Source organism: Perognathus longimembris, chromosome 13, assembly GCF_023159225.1.
Source record: "Perognathus longimembris pacificus isolate PPM17 chromosome 13, ASM2315922v1, whole genome shotgun sequence".
In the NCBI taxonomy this organism is placed as follows: Eukaryota; Metazoa; Chordata; class Mammalia; order Rodentia; family Heteromyidae; genus Perognathus; species Perognathus longimembris.
In genome coordinates this window covers 57586726-57608463 of record NC_063173.1, presented here as the reverse complement: position 1 = coordinate 57608463, position 21738 = coordinate 57586726, and the positions used below count along the sequence as shown (strand labels likewise).

The 21738-nt window shown below is 62.7% G+C and overlaps 1 protein-coding gene across 1 annotated transcript in view; it reads left to right on the top strand.

Moving 5' to 3' along the window:
- The window catches only part of Nrxn2 (neurexin 2), a 95452-nt gene extending 76075 nt beyond the window's left edge, over positions 1-19377 (top strand). The window contains 5 exon segments of the mRNA XM_048360230.1: positions 1923-2012; positions 4990-5315; positions 6946-7024; positions 18429-18913; positions 18915-19377. Of these exon segments, the coding sequence (XP_048216187.1) occupies positions 1923-2012; positions 4990-5315; positions 6946-7024; positions 18429-18913; positions 18915-19316 (1382 nt within the window). The 3' untranslated portion in view covers positions 19317-19377.
- The last annotated feature ends 2361 nt before the right edge of the window (positions 19378-21738 follow it).

Here is a 21738-nt window from a genome sequence, read left to right as displayed (position 1 = left end):
CTTGCGTGTAGGGCTTCCTTCCTCAGTGTTGAGCAGGCCGAAGGCCAGGACGGAGGGCTTGCCTGCTCTGCCCTGCCAGGGCTCCCGGCTAGGATTAAGGGAAGGCTGCCTGATGTCCTTTGCTTGCACCTTGTGTGACCCGAGGGCCTCGGTGCTGCCTGTGTGTACCGCCAGGGCAGACCCCGAGCTCACCGAGGCCAAGTCTGCGGTGTCGGGGATCCCGAGAGCGAGCCCCTCATTCCCACCCCGACGTGCAGGGAGTGCAGATACACTGGGTTCCGGCCCGCAGAACCTGGGTTTTAAGCCTCACTCTCCCTGATGGGTCCCTGTGACCCATGTGACCTGGGGTGTCATCTCACTCCCCCGAGCCTCTGGGTTGTGGGGATAGTGCCTGACTCAGACTCATCCTGTGACTCCCACGTGAAAACCCAGGGAAAGTGCTAGAACTGCGTGGCCTACAGGACATGACCCATAAACAGAGGTTTGGTTAGACTCTTCGTATGGATCTCTCTCCAAATGAGGCAGAAGTGTATTCTTGCAGTACACACACACACACACACACACACACACACACACACTCAGGATCGAGTGATTCATTTTTAGCCTTAGTGTGTCCTGAACCCTCAGTGCTTCCTTAGCACCTGAGGTGCTCCCCTCCCTCCTCCTCCTCCTGGCACACAGGGCACAGGTGTGGGCGGGAGCGGTGCCCAGCAGGACCACGCGCCGGGGAAAGCCTCCTGCCCCTGGCCGGCGGGCGCCGCAGGCAGGGGCCACATTCCCCAAGGAAGTCATCCTTCTTTCCACTCTGCAGACAGAAGCCACTCAGGGCCCACGAGAGAGCCCACAGATTCCCCGAGACACACCCCCAGCCACACCCCTGCCCACAGAGGCACGCGCGTGTGCACACCTGTGCCCATGCACACCCTCCCCATCGCCAGGGACCGGGGCTTGAGAGCGGAGGGAACAGGGGCGTCCAGGTGGGCGGCCAAGGACGGGGTCTGAACCAGGGAAGGCCAGGGAGCAGATGAGGGAGAGAGAGGAGAGGAGGGGGGCCAGGTTGGCTCCCGAGGGGTGGGAGGTGCAGAACATGGCTCTGGACAGGAAGGGGGGGCGGGACTGGGTTGGGGGGGGTCAGGTGAAGGCCGGGCAGAGCAGGCGGCCGAGGAGAGCCGGGGTGCTGAGGTGGCCCAGCTGCAGCGGCCTCCAGGGATGGGGGGGGGCGGTGGGGGGGTAGGACCAGCGGGAGGAGGCAGGGGAGCCTTTCAGGGAGAGCCGAGCTGGGGACTCACCCAGGAAGCAGGGGTGGAGTGGGAGGGGAGGGGTGGGAGGGAGTGGAGCACAGAAGGAACCGGGCGTCGCAAAGGCTTGGAGAAGGAGTCAAATCTCACTGCTAAATGCGTGTGCTGGTTGGCCCCCTTAAATGCCACATAAACCCCCGCTTAACCTCTCCCCCCACTTCTAAACCACCCTCTAAACGCAGTAACCAGCTGGGCCCCGGGCCTCCCACTCCCCGCCCCAACTTAAACCTGCTAAATGCCCCAGCCCCGCCCTGCCACCCCACTCTGGGATGGTCAAGGACGCGGACGTCCACCTCAGTGCCTGACCCGATAAATCTGTTTAACCTCTGACCTTTGACCTTCTAGCTGCCTTTTCTGTACGCATCCACTTCCCTTTCCCCCTCTTCTCCTTTCCCCCCTTTCTTTGGGTTGCTCCCACCCCCAGGTTGGGGCTGGCTCTGGACGGGGGAGCCCCGGGGAGGCGGGCCGGGCAGGAGAGGGGCCCGGCATTTCTCTTCCGGCCCCCCGCCTCCGTCCCGGGCTGCTGCTGCTCACTCCGGTCTCCTGAGAAACGCGTAACTACTTTTCTAACTCCTTTGGACTTCGCTGCCTGAGAAACCTACTGTCTTTCTAAACTTTTCCAAGGAAACTTTGATAACGAGCGCCTGGCGATTGCTAGACAGAGAATCCCCTACCGGCTTGGTCGAGTAGTAGATGAGTGGCTGCTCGACAAAGGTAATTAACCAGAATTAATTAATTAACTAACTAACTTTAAAAACACTATCTTAAAGGTGCAGAGCTCTCTCTTCCCTCCCCCTCCCCCCTCCGTGCCTTCGCTGTGCCCGGGCCCCGAGCGGAGGGACAGTTGTCGGGCCAGGAGGCTCCCTTCCCCTTTGCAGGGAGGGTTGATCTAGTGTGAGGCAGGGCAGGACGGAAGGGGTTCTTAGGAGAGAGAAGCCAGGACCCGCCTAGGAATCATCCCTGAGGTCCCTGAGGACGAAAGCACCCCATTCCCTAAGGTGCCGAGTCCGGAGACGGCAGGTAGGAGGGGCACAGGTGGGTTACCCTGCCCAAGTTCACTGCCAACCCTGGAGGCCCAAAGGCTTTGGGAAGTGGGAAGAGCTGATCCCAAGACAGACGGGAGGGTTAGAAAAGCCTCACCACGACAGAGGAGAGAAGGACCAGCCGAGCCGGGTTCCAGATCCTTCTAGAAAGACCCCCAAGGAGCGCAGCCATGGAATAGGCCCTCAGGACTGGGCCTCCCTTGTCTAGAGGCCTCTTCGAAGGAGGAGAGCGTGGGTGAGGAGGGAGGGGGCAGTCCCATAGGGGTTTCCTGGAGCTGGGCTGATGAGGGGGACAGTGGGCTCCCCCCCCCCAGGCCCCATGTGGCAGTGAGGTGCTGCTGGGGAGAGGAAGAAGGCTTCTTATGGGGCATCCGTCCGGGGGGGGGGTGTGGGGTGGGGGGCAAGGGCAAAGCCATCCCATCCCCACTGGGGGAGGGGCGAGCTCTGTACCTCTAAGGCTAAACTCTAGTGGGGAGCAGAACTGTTAAACTCCCACTTAACCAGCTGATAACTGTGCTTTAAATGTCCACTGGGGTCTTCCCCGCTAAACCCCCAAATGTAACATCCAGCCCCTGCACCCGTGGGCCTAAACATGCTGATAAACCAGATGTGATAAATCCGTAACACAAAGTTAAAGGGACTGTAACAGACGTGCTAAAACCTCCAGCCACGCGGGGGCTGCTGTCTCCAGCGGGGCGAACTTTAACCCTTTGAGGTGTTCAGGGCAGGTGGCTAAACGATGTGGCTTCTTCCCCACCACCCGCCTCCCCCTCTCTCCCAGAACCGGAGGCCAAGGAGCAGCCTGGGCTGAGGCTGGCGCAGCTTGTGATGCCAGGGAGGGCCGGACAGGTCTAGGGGGCGAGGGCGGGCCGTCACCAGCAGCCGGTCCACACCGCACGCTTCCGGAGAACAAGCGGCCTGGCGGCGCGCTTCCCCACAGAGGGGCTGGCTCTGCCGGAGCCTTGGCCGAGTGCTTCTGTCTGCGCCTGGCTCTCTCCTTAGAAAGACAGTGGCCACAGTCTTGGCTCAGCCCACCCACCTCGCGGGCGCGGACGGCGTGAGCAGGACGTACAATGAGGAGCAGGAAAGGGCCGAGCATTCAAGGAGAGAATAGTCTATTGTCAGCACCTAGCATATGGTAGGTGCTCAATAAATATTTATAGAATGGATCTATTTTCTAGTTCCAAAGCATGTTTCCTGAGAGGCTGCACAATGAAGAGATCTGTGGTAAAAATGAGTCTGGGAAATGCCAGAGCCTGTTTAGCATGACCTGACCCACAGGCCTAGGGAGAAACCCTGGGAGGAAGAAATCCTCTTGGACTGTGGCCGGTTTGTTTCCCAAACTCACGGCCACGCACGGTTCTCGGGGGGCCCAGGCCCGAGCCGCCACCTGTCCTCTAGCTCTGTAGGCCCTGTGCGTTTCCCCCCCCCCACCCCCCGTTTGTGGGGAGGCGTCTGTCCCCGGGGCTGGCCATGGGAAGGTACTGAGGGAGGAGACGCGTGAACTGGCCCGAGGTCAGCGGGTGGCGGAAGATTCTGGAGATCCCGTGCTCCTCAGCAAGGCGTGGGCCTCACAAGCTGGACTGTCCTCAGCCCGGGCTTCCGGGGGTAGGGCTCGCAGATACCTAACTCTAAACCAGATCTTTAACGACGCACTAACCAGAGGCTAACAAGGGCTAAGCCAGATCTTAAACCCCCCCCACCCAGCGCCAGCAGCTGAAGGTCCAGGGGAGAGGGGGGCAAATTAGCAGCCCATCTGCCCTCCCCCCACAAAATAAGCGACACCAAAACCAAAGCTAAATGTCAACTTAAACATACTAAACGTATTTTCTAAAAACTAAACCAAAAACAACAAACTCAGAGGGTTAAACCGACCCCCAGATCCACTGATACCAAAGCGAAAGCCAGAGCCCACGCAGGTGGGAATTTCGAGGTGTGGAACCACATTGTTGGAGCTGGAGCGGTTATTTTGGCTGTCCGCAAGCGAAGCAAGGTCCCTTTAACGTTTTCACCTCTGGGCTTGCACTCCCCGGGGGCCTGGCTCCCGCCAGTGGCCGGGTCTCTGTGGGCAGGAGGAGTCAGGGAGCCTGGCTGGCAGTCGGGGTTGCTTGGGGGTGAGAGGCCAGCCTGGGACCGGCTGGGCAGGGGCTGCCCACTGCGCCCCTCTTCTCGCTTCTGCTCACGCACAGGACCTCCACCACAGCCTGGCAGTGCCCCTCCGTCTCTGCCGCCTCGTCTCCCCCGTCTGCCGCCTCTAGGAGGCCCCCTCCCCGCAGCTGGGGGCTGGACACGGGGGTGGGAGGCTTGGGGCTTGCACTGAAGTCAGAAGGGGGAGGTGACCCCGCAGCAGAGTGGAGCGGACAGGGGGCCTGGCGAAGGAGGACGGGCATGTGCTCACTGGGGAAGGGGGTGACCGGGACCCCTTGCTCGGGTCCTGCCTGGCTGGGCTTGGGGCTCTCTGGCTGATGGGGACTTTCTCTTTGGTTGTCTGTCCTTCCTCATTTCTTCCCCACCCACTCGCTGGCTTCCTCCTGGCTTCCTCTCTTCCCTTCGGTTCCCCTCCATTCTCCCCATCCCTTCTTGCCTCTGCCCCCCTGCCCCCCCCCACTTCCTGCCTCTCCTCCGTACCCTCCCTCCCCTTCCCCCAGGACGCCAGCTGACCATCTTCAACAGCCAGGCTGCCATCAAGATCGGGGGCCGGGATCAGGGCCGCCCCTTCCAAGGCCAGGTGTCAGGCCTCTACTACAACGGGCTCAAGGTGCTGGCGCTGGCCGCCGAGAGCGACCCCAACGTGCGGACCGAGGGCCACCTGCGCCTGGTGGGGGAGGGGCCGTCCGTGCTGCTCAGCGCGGAGACCACCGCCACCACCCTGCTGGCCGACATGGCCACCACCATCATGGAGACCACCACCACCATGGCCACCACCACCACGCGCCGGGGCCGCTCCCCCACGCTGAGGGACAGCACCACCCAGGTGAGGCCCCTCTCAGAGCCGAGGGGAGCAGATGAGGGAGGCCTGCCCCCCCCTCCCCAGAAGGGGGTAGCGTGCGGGGCAGCTCCGTCACCTCCTGGTCGCGGCCGGTGCCCCATGGACAGCAAGCACTCGAGTGCCCGCCCCTCGTAGCCTCTCCAGCAGTGGGGGGGGGGGGCAGCGCCCCTCCCGAGGTGCCGGTGCCACGGGAACGGCCTGGCGGCGAGGCCCTGGCCTCCACCAGTCACCCCCATGTGACCTTGAGCAGCCTTCCGGCCCCCCTCCCTGGCTGCGGTCTGCGGGATGGAGGTGCTCCCTAGCACGCTCCCCTTCCCCGGTGCTCCCTGGCCGGGTCTGAGTTTGCTGAGCGTGGTTACCGATGGCAGGCGTCGGTCATGGGGGGGCTTGCACCCGGCCCCCGGACCTCGCTTAGCTCCCGTGCCCGCTCTCACCATGGGGCCTGGCCACGAGGACGGGGCCTGCCCGCCACCAGTGGCTGTGTCCTCTTCCTTCCTAATCGAGGGGTGAGCTCTCCGGGCTCCAGGCCCCCCTCCCCTGCTAGTCCGTGCTGTAGGGGGCCTGGGCTGGCCGGGGTTAGGCAGGGGGGAGTCACGAGCCTGTACCCCTCCCTCTCTGTCTCCGCCGCCCTGATATCTGAGGAGATCCCAAGTGGCCAGAACTTTCCCTCCGGGAAGCAGAGACCCCGGGAGAGGCCTGGTTCCGTCCGGGCTGGGTCTGCCAGCAGTGCCCTCCCAAGCACCGGAGGGCCGTCCAGTCTCAGCGGGGAGGGCAGGCCCACCAAGGGGGAGACAAGGGTGGCAGCTCCCAGATGCATGCTGCGGTGGGAGAGTGAGGGTACTGAGTCAGAGAACGCGTCCCTAGGTGAGGGCCGAGCTAGCGGAGGACCAGCAGGGGAGGGGCCTCTCCTGTCCTGGGCCTCAGGCCCGGCCAGGCCAGGCCCAAAGCCTCCCAGGCTCCCTTCCCGCCTGCACTTTGGGTTTCCCCTCCTTGGGTCTCTTTCCTAACACCCCCAGGTCCCCACTGCCCCCACCCCCCCCCACCCCAGGCTCATTCATCTCAGGGATTCTCTTTCTTTGCAATCAGGAGGAAAGAAAATGCTGACAAAGTCGACTCCTGTTGTCATGGCAACCACAGCCCTAATTATTGTGTGCAGCCCAGTTCTTTTCCTGAAGGGGGTTGGGAGAGAGATGAGGGGCGACGAGGTGTTGAGAGCGGAGCCAAGAAACCCCCCCTAGGTCCTGTCCCCTCTGCCTGTGCAGGCCTCTGGGGACCCTGTGCCTTGCCCACCCCCCGCGCCCGCCATGCCCCCCCCCCCCCAGGCTGCCACCCTCCAGCCCAGGTCTGAAATCCACCTCCCTCCCACTTGCCACGAATCAAAGGCACAGCATAGGCTGCTTGACCCTCGGTGTGGCTGCCGGTTAGTGTCCGTTTGCACGGGAAATCTAGGCACCCAGCGTCACCCACAAAGTGATGAGGGGGCTGAGTCTTGGCCCAGGCGCATTCCCCCTTCCCCCCCCCCCCATGCTGACCCACACCCTGCAAGAGGCAGGTGTGGGTTCCACCCACCCACCCGGAACCCTTCCTGTTCCTACCCTCCCTCTCCCACCCCCAGAACACAGATGACCTCTTGGTGGCCTCAGCCGAGTGTCCCAGTGATGACGAGGACCTGGAGGAGTGTGAGCCCAGTACTGGTGAGTGCCTTTCCCCCCTCCCCTGCCCCGGGCCCCTGCGACGACGCTGAGGGGAGGGGGGCGACTGTCCCAGCCACCTGGTCCCAGCCCAAGGCCCGCTGTAGGCTTCAGCTTTCTCTGGTAGAGCTTCCCATGCTTACAGCCTCCCGGTCCCTCACATGCCCTTGGGCAAGGTGCCGTTTGGTGTCCCCCCCCCCCCACCGCCTTCCCCCACTTAGAGGTAGTTAGGTCCTTTGCACAGGGTCCTGGGGTGGAGCTGGGACAAAAGAGGGAGATGTTCCTTTAGAAAGACAGCTAACTGCAGCTCCCTCGAGTCCAGGGTGGAGGATGGAGAACTACACTTCCCATCAGCTCTGAGGTGCAGAACTACAATTCCCATCAGCCCTGGGGTACAGCACTGCAACTCTCATCAGCCCTTAGGTATAGAACGACGGCTCCCAAAGTCAGCTATGGGGTCTAGTGCTCTCTTGGTCACTCATAGAGGAGGTCTCTGCTGGATCCCAAGCCCCCTCGTGCCCAGTCTCGGGAACAGATCTGGTGCTCTAATCTGAGAGCTAGCTCCCCCGGGGTTGAGACTGCCACCAGGCCAGGCCCAGATACTCCTGAGCCAGACATGGGGTCCCCCGGGGAGATCCCAGTGGCGGAGCTGCTGTAGGCGAGCAGGGCTCAGAAGGAGGACTCCTAGTGTTTAGGGGGTATGGTGGGGCTCTGCCTGAGGGGGTTCAGCTGCAGAGAGGAATCTGTGCGGGGGAGCGGGGTGGCTCGGTGGCGGCCTGGCTTGTCCCCCCGAGCTGGCGACGGGCACTTGGGAGTAACGGGGAATGGAGAAGGGGCTCCGGCAGGCTGGAGGTGGGGGCAGGGGGCCGCGGGGCCGCGGTGGGCGGGATGCCCTGGTTCCATCTGGCCTGCGGGGGAAGCCGCACCAGGAATGCGGGCTGCCATCCTTGGTAGGGTTTGGTAGACGAGAAGGGGAACAGGGGGTCCGGATGTGGACTGTGGAGACTTACGGCCAAGGCTGAGGTTCAGAGAGCAAGGGTAGAGGGCCCCCCAGACCTAGGGGTTGAGCCCCGTTGCCCTCTGGGTCCCCTGAGCAGACCAGAGCCGAGAAGCCATGGTGCTGGACCCAGGGTCCTCTAGGAAGGCCTGGCCCGTGGCCTCCCTGCGCACAGCCCGGGCTCGGGCTTCCTGGAGCAGCTGCCTGCGCTGTGGGAGGCCATGCGCCAGGACCGCATCGCCCCATCCCTGCCCCTGAGCTCCGGGAACAGCCTGGGGGGCCTGCACAGCAGCTCCAGCCCCGTCTTGCTCCGCACGGCGGTGAGGGCCATGAGAAAAGGGCCCTGCTTGTCCTCACACCCGGGGATCTTCCCGCCACGGGGAGTCTGCATGCTCCCCGGACGCTGCAGGCTCCATCTGGGGCTAGATGGTCGCCATGCAGGAACGTGCCGCGCGGACTCCCGGCCGCCCAGCTCAGTGTAGCCAGAGGCCTGCGTGGGACCCGTGCGTGTGCGGGGGGGGGGGGGGGGAGGGGGGAGGGGCGAGGGGCTGAGCTTTCAGCCCTTGTGAGGGCCAGAGGGCGACTTGCCGTCCCCCGGTCGGCTCCTGAAGGCTGCCGACCACGGTGCCGTCTCCTAGGAAAAGAGCCCCAGGTGTATGTGTGTGTGGGGGGGGGGGGGTAGAGGAAGACGGGAAGCTGGGATCGGAGGACCGGTGGCCCACCCGTCACCCAGCTTCCGGAAACCACAAGGGCCGCCGGCTCCCCTCAAGTCCCGGGTCTGCGGCGTGCAGGTCCACGTGGCTGCTCCAAAATGCTTAAAGCGGGCCACCATCATCCCAGCAGGAGGCCAGGCAAGAGCCAAGACGATGTCACAGTCCCCACAGCGGTGTAGACCATGCCTTCCCCCTTCCGTCTGACATTTTCCAGCAAGAGTCTCTGTGGGGTGCCAGGGAAGGGGGCTTTCTGGAGCAGAGGCGCGGGGGGGCGGGGGGCCTTGGCTGTAGGGGTGGAGGCGGCCTGTCTGGGGACAGTGGCTGCCCACGGTGCTGGCATGTCCCTGCCCGTCTAGATCCTCATCCCCAGGCCGTCCCTGCTCAGTCTGCCCACCTTGCCACCCTCTCCCCTAACTCAGCCCCCCTCCCAGACCTCAGGCCCCGTACCCCCTCCCTGTCCAGAGGGCCTGGCCTCGAGCAGCCGAAGGTGATTGTTCGAATGCTTTTGAGTGGGGTGTTTTGGGGACATGGTGGTGTGACCCCTCCCACCCCTCCCACCCCTCCGTTGTCTCGCGTGGCCACGCCCCTGCAGGATTTGGACATACAGGAAGGGCACCCACCCATAGGCACCCCGCTCTGCCGGGGGGCGGGCCCCCATACACCTGACACCCGTTTGCAGACCGTCAGCAAGCTCGCACACACAGGTTCAAACACAGAGCCCATGCCACGCACACTCACGCTTACACGGAGAGTCCCACGCCTGCTCCAGTGCCCGTGCCAGAACCAGAGAAGTGCAAACTCGTGCACACATGAACGGACTTGGGAAGGCGTGCCCTGTCCCCAGAGTGTCCCATGTGCCAGCTCCGAGCTCCCAGAGATGCTCACACGCAGCTGCTCACCCACTCAGCCCCTGGAGGTCCACACCCGCACGTGTGTCCAGCAGCACCAAGGTAACAACACACCGCACACCCACATCCCCATGTGAGCTGAGACCTGCGTGTTCAGCTCACCAAGCCACTTCCCTCTGTGGACAGAGCTGCCTGGGTGACACACACACGTGCGAACCACGAGGTCCCACCCATGCATTCAGACTCACAGACACTGCCCTGTGTTTCCGAGCCCCAGAGGACCCATGTGCACATACAAGGCGGGGTCAGGCTCCCGGAGGCGTGCACATACCCACACACACGTGCAAGGACACAGCTGCACGCGTGTCCCCGCCCTCTCAAGGGCGCGCACACACACACACACACCCCGCCACGCAGGGTGTGCGTGCTCACAGAGGGCGGGCACCTGCGCTGACCTGCACGCCTGTACTAAGACCAGGGGGTGCAGACTGCACCCTCAGGAGGCCCAGCTCTGGGGGGAGGGCAGGGCCCTGTGCACATCTGTTCTGTCTCCCGACTTGCACTCGTCCCACGCGGCTTTCACGAGAGGGGTCCTCAGGGGCCACCCTCGCTCACACTTCAGGGCTCACGCATACACGCTCAACATCTGTGCTCAGATCCCACGGGGTGTGCATGCGTGTGCCCGGCTCCGTGGTGGTGTGCACACACACCCCTTCACCACAGAGACATGCACGGTTCACACAGAAGTGTGCACACACAGGCTAAGACATACCCGCTGGCGTACACACACCCCTTCACCACAGACATGCACGGTTCACACAAGTGTGCACGCACAGGCTAAGACCTGCTGGTGTACACACACACACACGCACGCACGCACAGGCCTTCACTGGCTTGCACAGGTGTTCACAGCCATAGTTTTACTTGTGTGTCTGGCAGTCCCCGTGCAGCTGTATGCAGAAGGGCACGCGTGCTCTCTTCACGGGCATGCACACGTGTTCAGACCCAGGAGGAATGCAGCATCTGCCTACACGCCCTGTGTCGCCCTCAGTGCGGCCGTTGAGACGCACAGGTGCACGCTCACATCTCAGACCGCTCAGGCTTCGTGTGTGCACGCGCGCGCGCGTGCGCCTGGGGCCATAGGTTCCCATGCGTAGGAACACAGGCCGCGCGTGCCCGGGCGCGCGGGTGTAGCCACGCGTCCCCCCCTTGCGGAGTCACGGAGGCGCCCGCAGGCTCCGCTCCGCAGGGTCACGCGTTTCCCGCACGGCCGTGCCCAGCCTGTCTGTGGTGCTCTTCAGGTTGCGCCGCAGCCCAGGACGCCCCATGTCTTTCCCCTACGTTCCGAGCTGTGCTCCTGCTTGCTCCAGGGGCCGGCGCGGGCCTGGTCTCCTGCCCCCTCCCGGCCGCGCCGTCTTTACCAAGCGCCTGGGGCCAGGCCGGGCAGCGCACGCGGCTCCGGCCACACTCGCCTGGCCGCAGCTTAGTCCCGGGGCCACAGCCGAGCTTCTGGAAACGCTGGGGGGCTGGGGGGCTGTGCCCCAGGGAGAAGCGCAGACAGGTTCCGAGAGCAGCTGTCCCATGATGTGTCCCAGCCTGGCCTTCAGGGTCGCCCTCCCTCCTCCCGCCCCTCCTTAAAGGAGACCAGCGAGGGTGCCCACCTCAGCGCAAGGGGGCCCGGGGGGGGGGTTGGGCCTCCCCCAGCCCAGGGCCCGCGTCCCTGTCCCGGCTAGAAGGCCTGCGGGACCTCGGAGAACTGTGAACTGAAAGGTCGCTTTCACCTCACAGCTCCTACGACTCAACACACACCATAGGGGACGTACAGTAGCGGCCCGCACGGGCCCTTGAGTTCTAGGCTAGCCTGGGCTGCAGAGAGAGGACGGGGCTGGCGGTATGGCTCGCGGGGCAGAGCACCTTCGTAGAAAGCACCAAGTCTGAGTTCAAGTGCCAGTCCCTCACATAAGTGAATGAATGAATGAATGAGTGAATGGGTAACACAGCCACTGTCAGGCCCCAGGCTTGCAGTAAGAATGAGATGCACACGAGCTACTGTGCTAAGCACCCTGCTCTCCTTTGTGGGCCCCGTGTCCCGCCCAGGGGGCCCGGCCTCCCCTCCGGGCCTCCGCGGCCCTCTCAGGAGCAGGGGCAGAGAGAAACGTCTCCTTGGCACGTAAGGGTGCTGATGGCCACCGTGGGGGTTGTGTCGCACAGCGGTGACAGCACGACTCGGTCACAGCAAGCACCCCAGCGCTCTGACCCAGGGCTAGGGTTCTCAGCCCCATGCCGCACTGGCTTCTGCCCCTCCGGGTCCCTCGGCGCCTGCGGGGCTGTCTCGGGATGCTTGCAGCCGCCACCTCCATCCGGCCTTTCACCTGTGCGTGTGTGTGCTGGTGCTTGAACTCAGCCTGAGCCCCAGCTCCAGCTCCAGGGCTGCCATTTTGTTTTTTTTATTTTTTCTTTTTTTTTTTTTGGCCAGTCCTGGGCCTTGGACTCAGGGCCTGAGCACTGTCCCTGGCTTCTTCCCGCTCAAGGCCAGCACTCCGCCACTTGAGCCACAGCGCCGCTTCTGGCCGTTTTCTGTATATGTGGTGCTGGGGAATCGAACCTAGGGCCTCGTGTATCCGAGGCAGGCACTCTTGCCACTAGGCTATATCCCCAGCCCCAGGGCTGGCATTTTGCTGGTTGACTGGGGATAAAAATCTCGTGGACTTTTTCTGCTTGGGCTGGCTTTGAACCACAACCCTCAGATCTCCACTTTCTAAGCCGCTATGATTATAGACACGAGCCACAGGCTCTCAGCGCCATCTGGCCTTCGAGCCTGACTGAGGTCCTCATTAAGATGAGCTTTTCTCGCCTGTCCCTCAGCTCCTTTTCAGTCTTTCTCTTTTTGTCTGGGTTTTGGTGTGGAGATATATATCTGTATATATGTTTGTTTGTTTTTCCAGTCCTGGGGCTTGAACTCAGGGCCTGAGCACTGTCCCTGGCTTCTTTTTGCTAAAGGCTAGCACTCCACCACTTGAGCCACAGCGACCATGCCGGCTTTTTCTGTGTATGTGGCGCTGAGGAATCGAACCCAGGGCTTCATGCATGCAAGGCAAGCACTCTATCACTAGGCCACACTCCCAGTCCACTGTCTGGGGTTTGGGAGCGATGGCTTTTCTGACTTTGCAGGACCCATACCTCTGAGCTGCCGCCATTCCCTTCCTTCCTGCCAGCGAACCAGCCAGTTCTTGTCCAGGTTTGTCTCCTCACAACACTGCTGAGAGTTGACAGCAGGAGCTGGCACCTCTCTCGGCCCGTCCAGCTCTTCCTCTCGGCAGGAACCCGTCCTGCCCTCTGGCCAAATGGCCGGCCATCGTGCTCGGTGGGTCTTGATCCTTCCAGCTTCCCTGTCTCTCCCCTTGTATTTGTCACCTGCCCACCAGGGGGTCTAACGGCTGTGGCAGCCATCATGAGTACGAGGGCCAGGATTAGTTAAAGTAGCATTCGTTTCTGTTGACTCTCAGGAGTTAGCCAAGAAGTTCCTCCCTCGGGTGCCCCCTCCCAAGGACACTTTAGGAAGCCGCGCTCCTCCGGGGTCTGCGCCTGCCGCACCTCCATTTCCAACCTGTGCTTCCCAAGGCCACTGAAAGGGAAGCGTGTGGAGGATACTGCTGAGCCAGCCGTGGGATGGGAGGGTGGCCACCGCCAGCCGAAAGGCATGCTGGGAAATGCAGCCTAGCTGTCCAGGGGGAAGGAGGCAGTGAGTCTGGTGAAGGCCTGCTTCACTGGGGGGGGGGGGGGGAGGGGGGCTCCATACCCTGTGCGCTCGCGTGTTCCGAGGGGCACAGTTACCCTTGTGCACGTGGGAGCCCAGACACCAGCCAGAGGTCCCCGCACACGTCCACGTGCCCGTCCAGCCTCGTGGACATTCGTGTCGCTCACCACTGAGGTCCGGGTGGAGGAGCACACGCCCAGAGACACAGGACCCCTCAGAGTGTGCGTGTGTGTGTGCACATGCGTGTGTGTGTGTGTCCCTGTCATGCAGCCACCTCCTCTGACCTTGAAGCCGCCCTGGCTTTTCGGGGTGGGGGGGGCGGGGGAGGGAACCGTTGTTCCGGTCTAGTTCTCACAGTGGCCTAGTTCCGGGCTGCAGCAGGTGAGTAGGGGCGGGAATGGAGGCAGGGCGGGGCCGCGGGGCGGGGCCTCACCCACCCGCACGATGCTGCTTTCCGCGTGGCGCTGAGGTGCGAGGTTCCACTGCCAGCCGATGGCCTCGTCCGCCATACTCTTATTTTGTTGTTGTCAGTGGTGGGGCTTGAACTCGGGGTCTGGGCACTGTCCCTGAGTGCTTCTGCCCAAGGCTAGCGCTCTACCACTTTGAGCCACGGCTCCGCATCCAGTTCTCGAGTGGTTTATTGGAGATAAGGGTCTCACGGGGACTTTTCTGCCCCGGCTGGCTTTGAACCAAGATCCTCATATCTCAGCCTCCTGAATAGCTAGGATTACAGGCATGAGCCACTGGCACCCAGTAGGGGTTGCTGGGTTTTTTTTGTGTGTTTTTTTTGTGCCCTCTCTGGCGTTTGAACTCAGGACTCTTGCGTGGCTTTTTCACTCAAGGCTGGTGCTCAACCACTCGAGCTGTACTTTCACTTCCAGCCTGTTGCTGGTTAATTGGAAATAGGATATTCACCTGGCTTTGAACCATAATCCTCAGCTCTCAGCCTCCTGACTAGCTAGGATTACAGGCCGTGAGCCACCAGAGCCTGGGTTTGGACCACTCTTGACCCCAGTCCTAGCCCCCATGGGGCTGGGCATATCCTGACTGGGATAGGGGAGGAGAGAAATAAGAGTTGTGGGTACATTTCTTCCGTGCTCTAAAGGTAAAAAAAGTGGGGGGGACTCTACTTGCTGGGCACATGTCCCCCGTGAGAGGAGAGCTGAAGAAGAAGGGGCACTTAGGAATGGCTCTGGGTGTCCTGGCCAGGATGGAATTCTCTAGCAAGTGGACCTGACATGCACTGGAGTTCCTTTCCTTAGGATGCAGAGAACACCTGTGGGTGGGTAGCACCTGAGACTCCCATGCGCCTGTGAGTATTCTCCAGTTGTTGGCACTGTCTGAAGGCAGCCTGGGGTCCCTGGAAGACTCTGACTGCTCCAGGGGTACCCCTCCTCCCTCCCCCCACGCACCCTTGTGGCAGAGCTGGATCCAGGGCCCCAGCTCCCCCCGAAGCCCAGCAGGAGGGGTGGCCGCGAAGCGCCCTGGTGAGTCTCTGAGAGGTCCGCCCTGCTCCGAGCCCCCGTGGCTCCTCTCCAGGGCTGGCGGTGGGCAGCCCCGGGCCTGGGGGGCGTCCCAAGGAGCAGCCAGCCGGGGCGCATGGTTGTGTGGTGCTCAGGCTGGGCAGGGTTTGTCTGGGCTCCAAGGCCTGAACGCCTCCCCCCTTCTGCCCCAGCAGTGGGAAAGGGCGGTAGAGAGCCCGGGTGAGCCTGAGCGGCGAGATGAACACTCCAGGGTGGGACGTGTCCCCGCCAAGGCTGCGAGGTCTGGTCCTGTTGCCTGGGCCTGGCACTTTGCTGGAGGCCCAGCCATGCCAGACGCCGGGTTGATGGTCCTAAGCCTGTTTAAGGCCGGTCTGGACCCTGGGGTTCATGGCAGTAATGGTGGCCTGGTCTAAGGCAGAAGGCAGGGCCGGCAGAGATTGGGATCTGGTCCTGTCAGATTGAGCTCTCAGTAGGATCTGCTCTCCCAAGATGGCGGAGGAGGAGGCGGCTTGCAGAACTCAGCTCTGCTAGGAGATTGGCTTTCATCTGCTCCCCTATTCCAAGGGAGTCTGGCTCAACCCAGGGGAAGTGTACAAAGACCACCCTTTCCCTGGAAAAGTGTAAAGAGCCTAGCTCTGTACCAGACCTGCTGTTTCATACTAGGGAGGTAGACAGATAGAACTCGGGCTTTTGGGCCTCTCCTGGCAGCGAGACCAAACTTGGGGCTCCAGGGCTGAATAGAGACTGAGGCACCAGAGGCAGGGAGCATGGTATGGGGTCCACTGAGATACTGGCAAGAGCGTATGTTCTGAAAAGAACACAAGGCAAAGCTCAGGGAGATGGCAGGTGGTGAACCCAGATGGGCTCCTGGCATGATCGGGCCCAGGATGACAGCTGTCTTTCTCCCCGCCCAGGGGCCAGAGTGCTGGGCTGTTCTTAGGGAGGTCTGGGGCTCAGGGAAGGTTGGAGATCACATCTGCTCACCCCTAGGCTGCAGGGCCCGCAGAGCCAGGCTGGGCTTGGAGGCCAGTACCCTTGTTGTGTAGACGAGGAAACCTGAAGCCTAGTGGTTGGAAGAAACCTGCCGACAGTTACACGGGAATTCAGAGACAGAACTGGTATGGCAACCCACCAGCTTCTGGGAGGCGCAAAGGTAGTTCAGGCTTCCCTGGATCCTCCGGAGCCCAGACCCCTCCCTGGCCTCTGGGAGTCAAGTGAGGACTGGACAGTCCATTCCTGCACTGAAACGGGCACTTGGTGGCCTGGGAAGTCCTGCTTACCTCCGGCCTCAGCATCCCCCACTAGAAGCTGGAATTGAGGGCTGAGGATGTAGCTTGGTCGGCGGTGGAGTTGTTGCTTGGCATTCGTGAGGTCCTGAGTTCTATTCTCAGCACAATGAATGAAAACACCCAACTGGAGTTGAGCGGCTGCAGCTGCACGAGATGTGTTTCTCTACTCTTAGTTCAGCTTCTGCCAAACCCATAAATCAGGGATTCTGGGGCTTCAGAAACGGGGGCACAAGGGAGCCATAACTTACTCAGTGAGACATTGGAGCCTGGTGGGTAGAGCGGCCTGCCTGGGGATTGGCAAGGGCTCCAGTCTAAGGCAAGGTCTGGGTCTGCTTCTGGTGTGGCCAAGGACTTCCTCTGCCAGATTGGTGGGAACCACAGAGTTAGCCAGAGGGCTGGGGGTGGGCAGGGCTACAGGGGGGCAGGACTTGGCAGTGGAGGCCCTGGAGGTTTACCGTGGCAGTGGGGAGGACTGAAGGTGTGGTGTCAGGAGATAGCAGAGACCAGAGGTGGTGCTTCAGGCCGTGCTGAAAGGAGAGCCAGAGTCTCCCACTCCTAGACTGGCCAGCGAAAATTCCCTTCAGCTTCCCAGAGCTTGGCTCCAGCTTCCTTCTATGCAAGACCAGTGGGTTGCCCCTCCTTGGTTTAAGGAGAGGCCCAGAGGCTTATGGGAGTTGTAGTCACTGACCCAGGGACTGATGGGAATTATGGCCCAGACCCCTCCAAGGGCTAGTAGTGGGTTTTGTACTTCCAACCCTCTGGGGCCTGATGGGAATTGCAGTTTCTGCCCAGAGGACTCCAGTTACCATAGAAAGACGCCCCTGCCACAGGCCCTCCCCACGAGCCCCCGTCCCCCCCCCCGGGCCCTCTTTTAGCAAATGCATCCCTCCCGGATGGCTGTGTATGTATTTTCTTTTCTTTTTTTGCTTTCTTCTTCTTTCCGTTGTTTCATTATCGTTTTAACAGTAATAAGAGGGCCAGAGGCAGTCAAGCCCTGGCCAGATTCTGGCGAACCATGGGGGTTCTGGGGAGGGGGAGGGGGGGAAGCCAGTGGGGGTCAGAGGTGGAGGGTGAAGAAAGGGAAGGTTGAGTTAGGCTCAGTTCAGGAGTCCCACAAGCCAGGCCCCTCACTCTCTTCCTGGGGGTCCCCGCCTCCTCGGCCTTCCTACCTGGCATCTCACCACCCCCTTCTGGAGCGAGCGGGACCTGGCTCCTCCGTGTCTGCCCCTGGAGAGCCCTTCCACAGCCCCGCCCCTAGGCCGGCCCTCCCCACGCCTCTCCCCTCTGTAGGGGCTTCGGCCTGGTGGCCTGCCGGGCCCTCCCACCGGCCCCGCCCCTGCCCGCCCCCGCCCCGCCTTCCCCCCGGCCCCGCCCCTGACCGGCCACGCCCCGGCCCTGCCGCCGGCCCTGCCCCCCTCACCTGCCCTGCCCTTCCATTGGCCCCTTTCTTCCAACTGCTCCGCCCCCGCCACGCCCTTCCGCCGGCCCCGCCCCTGCCCTCCACTGGCCACACCCCCGCCCCGCCCCGCGCACCCGGGAGCCCCTGGTCCAGCGAGGGGGAGCGGGCAGGAGAGAGGGCGGAGAGGACTGCGAGCCTTCCTTCCGGAGGACCAGGGCGAGCGAGCGAGCGAGGGAGGGAGATGCCAACCAGCTAGACAGGAAGGAAGTGTGTTTTTTCTTACTTTTTCCCGGGAGAACCCGCTTACACAGCTCTGTTTGTAATTTTTTTCTTCATGCTAAAATCACACGGCCTATTTGTTGATGTAAGTTGCCTGAATTCCGTGGTATGCTATCTTCTTTTTTAAAACAAAAAAAAAAAAGCGAAAAGAAAAAAAAAACCTAGAAAAAAAAAACCCTAACTAAAGAGAAAATGTTGTGGTTAGGTTTGTTAAGTACTGCTTACTGTTGTACCTGTTTCTAAAGCTGAACCCAGTAGAGTTTTTTTTTTTCCGTTTCTTTTCGATTTCCTTTTCCTTTCTGTTCCTTTTGGTTTCTTAAACAAAAGATCAAAAGAAAAAAAAAAAGAGAGAGAGAGACCCCAGGGAGTCCCAGAGCCCGCGAGGGGCGCCCGGGCGTGGGGTGCCCGGGCGTGGGGTGCCCGGCGTCCCGGCCGCCGCCCGCCCGTAAGGCGTAGGGCGTAAGGCGCCGGCCCGGCGGGCGGGCGGGCGGGCCCGGCCCGCGGTGGCTCCGGGCGCCGGGCCGGGGGAAGCCGGCCGGGGGAAGCCGAGGGGGAGCGGTGAGGCTGGCGAGCGCGCTCCGTGCCCGCGCGCCCCGGCCCGCGCTGACGCCGCCCCCTCTCTCTTCTCGTTCTTCTTCCAGGAGGAGAGTTAATTTTGCCCATTATCACGGAGGACTCCCTAGACCCCCCTCCCGTGGCCACCCGGTCCCCCTTCGTGCCCCCGCCCCCCACCTTCTACCCCTTCCTCACCGGCCTGGGCGCCACCCAGGACACCCTGCCCCCGCCCGCCGCGCGCCGCCCGGCCCCCGGGGGCCCGTGCCCGGCCGAGCGCGAGGACAGCGACTGCGACGAGCCCATCGAGGCCTCGGGCTTCGCCTCCGGGGAGGTCTTTGACTCCAGCCTCCCCCCGACGGACGACGAGGACTTTTACACCACCTTCCCCCTGGTCACGGACCGCACCACCCTGCGGGCCCCCCGCAAGCCCGCGCCCCCCCGGCCCAACCTCAGGACAGACGGGGCCACGGGCGCCCCCGGGGTGCTGCTCGCCCCCTCCGCCCCGGCCCCCAACCTGCCCGCGGGCAAAATGAACCACCGAGACCCGCTGCAGCCCCTGCTGGAGAACCCGCCCCCCCGCGGGCCCCGGGGCGCCCACGGCCTTCGAGCCCCGGCGGCCGCCGCGCCCCGGCGCCACCTCAGCGCCCGGCTTCCCCCGTCTGCCCACAGCCAGCCCCACGGGGCCCGGGGAGCGGGGCCCGCCGGGCGCGGTGGAGGTGATCCGCGAGTCCAGCAGCACCACGGGCATGGTGGTGGGCATCGTGGCGGCCGCGGCGCTCTGCATCCTCATCCTCCTCTACGCCATGTACAAGTACCGCAACCGCGACGAGGGCTCCTACCAGGTGGACCAGAGCCGGAACTACATCAGTAACTCGGCCCAGAGCAATGGCGCCGTGGTGAAGGAGAAGGCCCCGGCCGCCCCCAAGACGCCCAGCAAGGCCAAGAAGAACAAGGACAAGGAGTATTACGTCTGAGCCCCGGCACCGCCCCACTGCCAGCCGCCCCGGAGCGGGGCGCCCCCCCCACCCCCCGCCGGGCCCGGGGACCCCCCCCCCCGCCCCGTGCCCGCCTCGGCCTCTCACCAGGAGGAAACAAACGCAAAAAAAAAAAAGAGAGAGAAAGAACAGGAAAGGAACCACCACCCCGTGCTCGCCCCCCTCCTCCTGCCGTCCAGGCGCCGGGCCGGGCCGGCCGCCCACCCGTGCACCCCGGCCCCGCGCCCGCCGGGCAGCGCGCGCTGGCAGCCCCGGGGCTGATTTATTTTTTTAAAGGGGGGGGTAGTTTTATTTTGGTGGGGTTGGGCGGGAAGGAAGGCTGGGGTTTTGTAAAGTGTCCACCGGTGTCCCCATTCGGTCCCCCCAAGTTTCCTCCCGCCCTCTGTTCCTTCTGCCTTCCTTCTCGCTTTCCAAAGCCCCATCCCAGGCCTGTGGCTCTCCCCGCCCTCCCCCCTCTCTCTCCCTCCCTCTCTCTCTCCCCTCCCTCTCTTCCTTCTCTTCTCCCCCCCCCCCCTTCCTTCTCCTCCTCCTCCTCTTCCTCTTCCTTCTCCCTTCTTTCTGTACCTGGTTTCTCCCTTTCCCCCCTTTGGGTTTCCAGAGTTGGTGGAAGGAGGGTGGGAGGGTGGCCCCGGACACGGCCGGTGGGCAGGGACGCGCTGGGGTTGCCGCCCAGCGCCCCAGCTTCCTCGGGGGGCTGCCTAGGGAGGGGCCGGGCCTGGCTGGAGGCCTGTTCTGTGTGCTGCCGGGCAACGTGCATTGGGAAGCTGCTGGAGGAGCAGGGTGGGGGGCGGCGGGGGGGAGGCAAATGCAGATATATATTAAAGACAAATAATCTAGATTCCACGAGCAACAGCCTGTGGCAGCCGCCAAGCCGGGCACGGCGAAGGAGGGAGCCGGCCAGTGTCTGTGGACTGCTGGGGTCACCTCTCGGCCCATAGGCTCCCTGCTCCCCCAGGTTTTTTTTTTTTTTTTCTTTTCTCTCTTTGTTAACAAACGTGTCTAAGTCTTGGAAAACATCCCCAACCTTGGAAATGTGTGGGAAAAAGAAAACAAAAACTTTCCAAATTCCACCAGTCCTGTGCAGTTTGTTCGGGGTGGGTCCTGGGCCCGAGCCGAGGCCCGGGAGAACTGGTAAGTACCCCCAAGCTTTTGAGCAGCTCGGGGCTTCTGGTACCCCTGGCATCGGCGCCCTGCTGTGAGGGGCGAGGGTGGGAAGTGGGAAGTGGGGGTGATGGGCTCTGACCAAGGTCACGACCTCAGCGGCTCAGGGTCTGCCGGAGCGGCTGGGCCATGGTGCCTGCAGCCCCTGAACTCCCCACTCCCCTTTTGGGTCACGAGGAGCTGGAATCTGGGGACGTCTTTGCCCCCAAGTCCTCTGGCGGCTCCTGGTGCTGAGGGGCGGGGTGGGGGTGGGGTGCAGAGCCCACCGGCCTGGCCATCCACGTGTGCGGGAGGGGCCCGTGCTGTCCTGGGGATGTGGGGGCGGGGGTCAGGACCGCGGGGGAGGGGAGAGGGTGCTCACGACACCGGACACCAGCGCGTGACTCAGCCCTGTGGCTCTCTCCTGCCCCTTCTTGCCCCTGCCCATCTCTGGGCGCAGCACCCCTCACAGCCTGACTCAGGGATGGAGCGCTGGGGACTTGGCCTCTCCGTGTTCAGTCCCGCTCGTCCCCCAGCAGCCGTCTTGCAGCCTGCGCTCCACCCCTCACAGGAGTCGGGGAGGCCCTGGGGTGAGCCTCACACGGGAACCTCACCCCAGGACCCTGGGTCCCTGCCCTCCACCCGCCTCTCCCGGGCAGGCAGGAGTGCTTGCTCCGCAGGCTTTGGGATGGTCTCCCTCGGTGGGTTGGAAGGGACCCTGTGACCAGAAGGTGAGACTTCCGGTCACTAAGAGGACTTGTTGGAAGAAGAGGGATTTCTAGACGTGGCTACTTAGATTAACTTTCCCTTAGAGATGGTCATTTCAGTCTGTGTCTTTGTCTCGGTGTCTGTCTGTCTCTCTGCTGATTATAGGGGCGTGAACTCAGGGCCTCACACTCTTGCTTGGCTTTTTTTTTTTTCCCTCCCAACGCTGGTACTCTATCTCTTGAGCCACACCTCCACTTCCAGCTTCTTGCTGGTTAATTGGAGAAAAGTGTTTCTCTCTTAAGACTCACGGGCTGAGGCTGGGAACGTGGCTCAGCGGTAGAGTGCTTGCTTAGCACGCATGAAGCCCTGGGTTCGATTCCTCAGCACCACATACACGGAAAAGGTGGGAAGTGGCGCTGCGGCTCAAGTGGTAGAGCGCTAGCCTTGAGCACAGAGAGGCTCAGCGATGTGCCCAGGCCCTCCTGTTTACGCCCCAGGACTGGCAAAACAACAAAAACTCGTGGGCTTTCCTGCCGGGTCTGGCTTGTCTGGT